Genomic DNA, 8,107 nt, shown 5'->3' with positions numbered 1-8,107 from the left:
AACTTCCCCTGGGACCCCCAAACCCCCTTGGGAATCCCAAGACCCCAACTCCTGAGAGCCTCTAACCCCTGGAGACTCCAGGACCCCCAGCTCCCTCTGGGACCCCCAAGACCCCCTTGGGAACCCCAGACCCCCAACCTCCTGGTAGCCCTAAACCCCCCTTGGGAACTCCCAAGACCCCCAACCTCCCCTGGGACCCCTAAACCCCCTGGGGAACCCTAAGACCCCCAACCTCCCTGGGACTCCCTAACCTCCCCCTGGAAACCCAGGACCCCCAGCTCCCTGGGACCCCCTAAACCCCCTTGGGGACCCTACCCCCAGCTCTCCCTGAGACCCTGGAGACCCCTGGGACCCCAATTCCCCCAACTCCCCTTGGCGACCACGGACCCCCTAACTCCCCATGGGACCCTCAAACCCCACTTAGAGACCCCTGGGACTCCTCAACCCCCAACCTCCCCCAGGATCCCCAAACTCCCCCAGCTCCCCCAACCCCTCCTGGGACCCCTCAAAGCCCCCTTGGGGACCCCCGCCCTCCCCTCACCGATTGGGGTCCCCGCAGGTGTCGCACAGATGAGCCCCCGGGCATGGCAGGGGGCAGAGAGCCGCCCCCTCCTGGAGGCTCTGGGGTCCAGGGTCCCTCGCACTCCACGCAGCGCAGGTGGCGCCGGTGCCAGCGGCGACCCTCGGCCTCGGCACAGGGACCCCGAAAATCAGCTGGGGGAAAAGGGGGTTATGGGGTTATGGGGGTGGAACACACAGGGACCCCCAAAATCAGGTGGGGGCACACAGAGGGGTTATGGGGGTTATGGAGGAGGAACACACAGGGACCCCCAAAATCAGCTGGGGGCACAAAATGGGGGTTATGGGGAGGGAACACAGAGACCCCGAAAATCAGCTGGGGGAAATGGGGGTTATGGGGAGGGAACACTAGGGACCCCCAAAATCAGCTGGGGGGGTACACAGGGGTTTATGGGGGGTTTTATGGGGGTTTGGGGGGGCTTTAGGGTGGTATAACAGGAGCAACCCATAACCACCCCATAACACCCCATAGCACCCCATAACACCCCATAACCACCCCATAACCACCATAAAGCCATACACCCAACCCCAAAACTGCCCCATAACCACCTATAACCCCATAACCACCCCATAACACCCCATAGCACCCCATAACACCCCATAACCACCCCATAACACCCCATAACCACCTCATAACACCCCATAACCACCCCATAACACCCCATAACACCCCATAACCACCCCATAACACCTATAACGCCCATAACCACCCCATAACACCCATAACACCCCATAACACCCTATAACCACCTCATAACACCCCATAACCACCCCATAACCACCCCATAACACCCCATAACCACCCCATAACACCCCATAACCACCCCATAACACCCCATAACACCCCATAACACCCCATAACACCCCATAACACCCCATAACCAGCCTAAAACACCCCATAACACCCCATAACACCCCATAACCAGCCTAAAACACCCCATAACACCCCATAACCACCCCATAACCACCCTAAAACACCCCATAACACCCCATAACACCCCATAACACCCCATAACCACCCCATAACACCCCATAACCACCTCACCTGTATAACCACTCCATAACACCCATAACCGCCCCATAACACCCCATAACCACCCCATAACACCCCATAACCCCCCCATAACACCCCATAACCACCCCATAACACCCCATAGCACCCCATAACACCCCCTAACCACCCCATAAACCAACACCCAGCCCCAAAACTGCCCCGTAACCACCCCATAACACCCCATAATGCCCCATACACCCCCAAAATCACCCCAAAACGCCCCATAACCACCCCATAATCCTAGATAGCACCCAAAACCGCCCCATAGCACCCCATAACCACCTAAAACACCCCATAACGCCCCATAAACCGGCACCCAGCCCCCAAAGCTGCCCCATAACCACCCATAACCCACAACCACCCCACAACACCCCATGGCGCCCCATACCACCCCATACCCCCAAATCACCCAAAACTGCCCCGTAACCACCCCAAAACTGCCCCATAACCACCCCATACCCCCAAGTCACCCCCAAAGCCCCCTCACCTCGTCACAGCCGGGGCACCGATCCCTGAGGATCTCCCCGTGGTGCCTCCCCAGCCCGATAACACCCCATAGCACCCCATAACACCCCAAAACTGCCCCATAACCACCCCAAAACCACCCCAAACCCCTCATAACACCCCATAACACCCCATAACACCCCATAACCACCCTAAAACACCCCATAACCACCCCATAAACCAACACCCAGCTAAAACTGCCTCATAACCACCCCATAACCCACCATAACCACCCCATAACCACGCCATAACACCCCAAAACACCCCATAACACCCCATAACCACCTCATAACCCACCATAACCACCCCATAACCACCCCATAACACCCCATAACACCCCATAACCACCCCCAACCCCCCCCTCACCTCGTCACAGCCGGGGCAGCGGTCCCTGAGGGTCTCCCCGTGGTGCCTCCCGCAGAGCAGGCGCCCCCCCCTCCCCCCGGGGCAGAAGTAGACGAGGTCCACGAGGGGTTGGTGGCAGTGGCAGCACTGGAAGCAGGGGGGGTGCCAGCACAGCCCCAGCCCCGCCCGCGCCGCAAACACCGCCAGGGACCCCCCCCGCACCGGCCCCCCACACTGCGGGGACAGGGGGGGACAAAGGGGGGGTCAGGGGGGCGCCCCGACCTCGGGGAACCCCCCAGTGCATCCCAACCCCCTCTTTTGGGGTCTCATCCCTCCCTTTTTGGGGTCTGGGGGGCGTCCCAACCTCGGGGAACCCCCCCATGTGTTCCTCTCCTTTATTTTGGGGTCTCATCCCTTCCGTTTTGGGGTTTGGGGGGTGCCCTGACCTCAGGGAACCCCCCCAGTGCATCCCACCCCCCTCTTTTTGAGGTGTTATCCCTCTCTTTTTGGGGTCATGGGGGTGCCCTGACCTCGGGGAACCCCCCCTCTGCATCCCACTCCCTTCTTTTTGGGGTTTTTCAGCTGGTTTTGGGGTCTCATCCCTCCCATTTTGGGGTCAGGGAGTTCCCCATCCTCAGGGAACCCCCCCAATGCATCCCACCCCTCCCTTTTTGGGGTCTTGTCACACCTTTTTGGGGTTTTTCACCCATTCTTGGGCTCCCATTCTGATTTTGGGGTCCCTCACCCCCTCTTTTTGAGGTCCCACCCCCCTTTTAGGGGGTCCCACACCTTATCTTTGGAGTCCCCCCCCATTTTTAAGCTCCCACCCTATTTCTGAGATTCCTTCCCCTGTTTTTACCCCCACCCCAAAATTTGGGCTTCCTTCCCCCCATTTTTGGGCTGCCTCTCATTTTTAGGGGTGCTCTTTTTTGGGGTCTTTTCCGCCAATTTTTGGCCTTTCCTTCTCAATTTTGGGGGTTTTCCCTCTCAATTTTGGAGGTTTTCACCTCCAGATTTTGGGGGTTTTTATCCCAGTTTTTGGGGTTCAGCCCCCCCCTGTTTTTGGGCTGTCTCCCATTTTTGGGGGTGCTCTTTTTTTGGGGTCTTTTCTGCCAACTTCTGGTCTTTCCCCCTCAATTTTTGACGTTTTCACCCCCAATTTTTGAGATTTTCCCCACAACTTTTGGGGTTATTTTACCCCAATTTTGGGGTTTTTTTACCCCCTCTCCATTTTTTGGGGTGCCATTTTTCGGGATCTTTTCCACCAATTTCTGGCCTTTCCTCTCCTCGATTTCTGGCCGTTTCTCCACCCCCAATTTTTGAGGTTTTCCCCCCCAGTTTTTGCCGTTTTCACCTCAAACTTTGGGTTCCCCCCCCGTTTTTGGGGTGCTGATTTTCAGGGTGCCCCTCCCCTCCCCCCCTCACCTGCTGGCAGACGGTGCCGGGGCTGGTGAGGGGGAGGGGCCGGACGCTCCCTTGGCCCAAATTCTCCCGTTTTCGGCGCTGGGCGAAAAGTTTCAATTCCCGACGTTCCGACTCGCTCAGGTCGTGGCAAAATTGGGGCTGGAGGGGGGTAAAATTGGGGGGTTGAACCCCAAAACCACCCCAAAACAACCTCAAACTGCTCCAAAGTACCCCAAAACACCACAAAGATGTCTCAAAATGCCCCAAAAATGCCTGAAAAGGTCCTCAAAACGCCTCAAAACACCACAAAGTAACCCAAAATAATCCTAAAATTGCCCCAACGTGCCCTAAAGTAACCTAAAATAACCCAAAAGAACCCCCAAAACGGCCCTAAATGCCCCAAGAACACCTCAAAACGCCCCAAAAATGCCTCAAAACGCCACAAAGTAACCCAAAATAACCTTAAAATTGCTCCAACGTGTCCTAAAGTAACCTAAAATTACCCAAAATAACCCTAAAATGGCTCAAAATACCCCAAACATGCCCCTAAATGCCCCAAAAATGCCTCAAAACACCCCAAAGTAACCCAAAACAACCCCAAAATTGCCCCCAAATCACCTAAAATGCCAAAACCCCAAAATGCCCCCGAATAACTTCAAGCAACCCCAAATAACCCCAAAAACGCCTCCACAGCCTGTAAATACCGAAACGACCCCAAATCACCCCAAAACACAACTCCCACCCCACAAAACAACCCTAAACCCCCCAAAATTGTCTCACCCAGGGCGTGGCAAAACTGGGGCTGTGGGGGGGGAGGAATTGGGGGGGTGGGCCCCAAAAATGCCCCCCAAACGCACCAAAATAACCCAAAACACGTCTAAAAACTTCCTGTAAGCACCAAAGCAACCCCAAACCATCCAAAACGCCCCCAAAAATGCCTCAGAACGCCCCAAAATGACCCCTGAAATGCCCCAAACTGCCTGTAAATAACAAAGCAGCGAAAAATCGCCCCTAAAACGGTCTCAAATATCTCTAAATAAGACCCCAAATGCCTCCAAACGTGCTAAAATCACCAGAACACTTCAAAATCACCTCAAAAGGCTTTCAATTAACCCCAAATCACCCCAAAACCATCCCCCAAAATTGTCTCCTCCAACTGATACCAGCACTGGGGGGAGGAGGGGGTCATGGGGATGATGAAACCCCAAATGACCCCCAGGACCCCCCAGATCCACCCAGGACCCACCCAAATCCTCCCAAATCCCCCCAGGACCCCCCCAAATACCCCCAGGACCCCCAAATACCCCCAGGATCCCCTGGGACCCCACGACCCCTGGGATCTCCCAAAGGACCCCAAAGACCCCACAGGAACCCCTGAAATTCCCCAGGACCCCTGAAATCTGCCCAGGACTCACCCAAACCCCCTCAGATAACCCCAAATCCCCCAAATGACCCTCAAGACCCCCTGAAATCCCCCAGGACCCCCTCAACCCCCTAGAGCCCCCCTCACCTCCAGGTCGTGAGGGGCAGCTCCCTCAGCTGGTGCCGCTCATCAGGACCCCCAAATCCCACAGAACCCTCTGAAATCCCCAGGACCCCCAGATTCCCCCAAGTCCCCCAGAGCCCACCTCCAGGTCGTGTGGGGGCAGCTGTCGCAGCAGCTCCCACAGCCAGTGCCATTCCCTGGCACCCCTCCGGACCCCCAAATCCCCTCAGGACCACTCATATCCACCAGATTCCCCCAGGACCCCCTGAAACCCCCCAGGACCCCCTAAGCCCCCAGAGCCCCACCTCCAGGTCGTGAGGGGGCAGCTGTCGCAGCAGCTCCCGCAGCCGGTGCCGCTCACCAGGAACCCTCAGGACCCCCAAATCCCCCAAGATCCCCAGATCCCCCAGATGACCCCAGGACCCCCAATGATTCCCAGGACCCCTCAAATCCCCCAAATCTCCCCAGACCCCACCTCCAGGTCGTGAGGGGCAGCTGCCGCAGCAGCTCCCGCAGCCGGTGCCGCTCCTGGCACCCCCCAGGACCCCAAATCCCACCAGGACCCCTGAAATCCCTCAGGACCCCCCAAATCCCAGATCACCCCAGGACCCCTCTAGCCCCACCTCCAGGTCGTGAGGGGGCAGCTGTCTCAGCAGCTCCCGCAGCCGGTGCCGCTCCCCGGGGCTCTGGATCCGCGGCACCAGCGCCGGGGGCAGCTCCGAGAAGTACTGGGACACCTGGGGGGAGGAGGCTTAATGGGGCAGGGCCGGGGTGGGAGGGGTCTCTGGGAGGGTTGGGGGTCTCGTGGGGGGGGTGGGGTGGTCTGAGAGTGGGGAGGGGGTCTCAGTGTTGGAGTGGGGGTCTTGGTGGGGTGTGGGAGTCACTGGGAGGCTCAGTGGGGTGGGGGTGGTCTATGGTGGTGGGGGGGTCTCAGTGTGGGGTGGGGGTCTCAGGGGGTAGGGGAACTCTGTGGGGGGCTTGGGGGTCTCTAGGGGGTTGGGGTCTTTGGGAGGGTGGGGGTGGTCTAGAGTGGTGAGGGGGTCTCAGTGTCAGGTGGGGGTCTCAGTGTGGAGTGGGGGTCTTGGGTGGTGTGGGGAGTCTCTGGGGGTGGGGGTGGTCTACGAGTGGTGTGGGGGGTCTCGGAGGGGTCTGGGGTCTCAGGGGTGTGGGGGTCTCTGGGTTGGGGTCTCAGAGGGGGGTGGGGGGGTCTCTGGGTGGTTGGGGAGTCTCAGGGGCAGTGTGGGGGTCTCTGGAGTTGGTGTGGGTCTCTGGGTTGGTTGGGGGTCTCTGGGTCTACAGTTGGGGGGGTCTCAGAGCCGTGTGTGGGGGTCTCATGGAGTTGGTTGGAGGGTCTCTGGGGGTTGTTGGGAGGTCTCTGGAGTGGGTTGGGGGTCTCTGGGAGTTGTGTGGGGGTCTCTGGGTTGAGTTGGGGGTCTCTGGGTTGGTTGGGGGGTCTCTGGGGGGCTGGGGGTCTCTTGGGAGGTTTAACCTGGTCAGGGCTGAGGCCGGGGGGTCAGGCGAATTCCTCGGGGCACCGGAATCCTCGGGCCCTGGGGGGTGGGATTAGGGAGCAGCGGGCCAGGACCCCCTGCAGGGCTGGGGGACCCCCAACGATGCTCCCCGGGAGGTACTTGCAGTGCTGGCAGATCTTCCTGGGGGAGGGGGATGAATTTAGGGGGTGGGAACACTGACCCCCAAAACACCCCTCAGAACGCCCCAGCTCCCCCCCCCCTCCCCACGAGCCCCCCCCTCACCTCCATCCGTGCTCCTGGAAGCCCAGGCACTAAGCTCACCGGCACACCCGGCACAGGCGGCTGAGTCGGGTCCTCGGCCTGGGGGCGGGGGAAAGAGGGTCGGGGGCAGCCCAAAAATGGGGTGAAGGGAGCGGGTAACACCCCAAAAATGGGAGGCAGGGAGGGGTAACACCCCAAAAACGGGAAGGGCGCTGGAGGGGAGGGGCACCAAAGGGGTCGTGAGGGCGACACTAAATCCCACGACCCTCAGGAAGGACCCAAAAAGCCTCTCTACAGATGCCCGTTTTCCTCCATAACCCTTGACAGTCCCCCAAATCCCCTCAGTCCCACCAAGCCCCAGAGACCCCCAAGGGCCAAGCCCCCAGGACCCAAACCCCCTCACGGACCCAAACCCAAAGCCCCTCTCCAGTCCCCGATTTCCTCCCTAACCCTTTATAGATCCCCCAAATCCCCTCAGTCCCACCAGGGACCCCAGAACCCCAATGACCCCAAACCTCCCCCAAGGACCCAAACCCCCCAGGCCAAACCCAAACCCCTCTCCAGATCCCTCGTTTTCCTCCCCTAACCCTTTAAAGATCCCCCAAATCCTCAGTCCCACCCAGGGACCCCAGAGACCCCCAGAATCCGAAACCCCCTCAAAGTCCCAGAGGACCCCAAGGACCCCAAAACCCCTCTCCAGAGATCCCCGTTTTCCTCCCTAACCCTTTATAGATCCCCCAAAACCCCTCCAGTCCCACCCGAGGACCCCAGAGACCCCCAAGGACCCCAAACCCCCAAGGACTGCTGCACCCCCTCAAGGACCCCAAGCACCCCCAAACCCTCTCCAGATCCCCCGTTTTCCTCCCTAGCCTTATAGATCCCCCCAAATCCCTCCAGTCCCACCCAGGGACCCCAGAGACCCCCTCAAGGATCCCAAACCCCCTCAAGGATCCCAGAGACCCCCCAAGGACCCCAAAACCCCTCGCCAGATCCCCCGTTTTC

At 59.1% G+C, this 8,107-nt stretch overlaps 1 protein-coding gene across 1 annotated transcript; it reads right to left on the bottom strand.

Annotated features, from left to right (window-relative positions):
- Positions 1 to 537: 537 nt before the first annotated feature.
- LOC126648346 (prickle-like protein 2) lies at positions 538 to 6,882 on the bottom strand (the record flags this gene model as incomplete). The annotated part of the gene is made up of 5 exons (XM_050331168.1): positions 538 to 714; positions 2,504 to 2,629; positions 3,908 to 4,045; positions 5,996 to 6,109; positions 6,862 to 6,882. Coding segments are annotated over 5 exons (576 nt in total), but the record flags the coding sequence as incomplete, so codon positions are not given.
- Positions 6,883 to 8,107: the final 1,225 nt, after the last annotated feature.

The sequence above is a fragment of the Myiozetetes cayanensis genome, unplaced genomic scaffold (assembly GCF_022539395.1).
Source record: "Myiozetetes cayanensis isolate MyiCay16 unplaced genomic scaffold, myiCay2020 scf490, whole genome shotgun sequence".
Classification (NCBI taxonomy): domain Eukaryota; kingdom Metazoa; phylum Chordata; class Aves; order Passeriformes; family Tyrannidae; genus Myiozetetes; species Myiozetetes cayanensis.
This window is presented reverse-complemented; position numbering and strand designations above follow the sequence as displayed.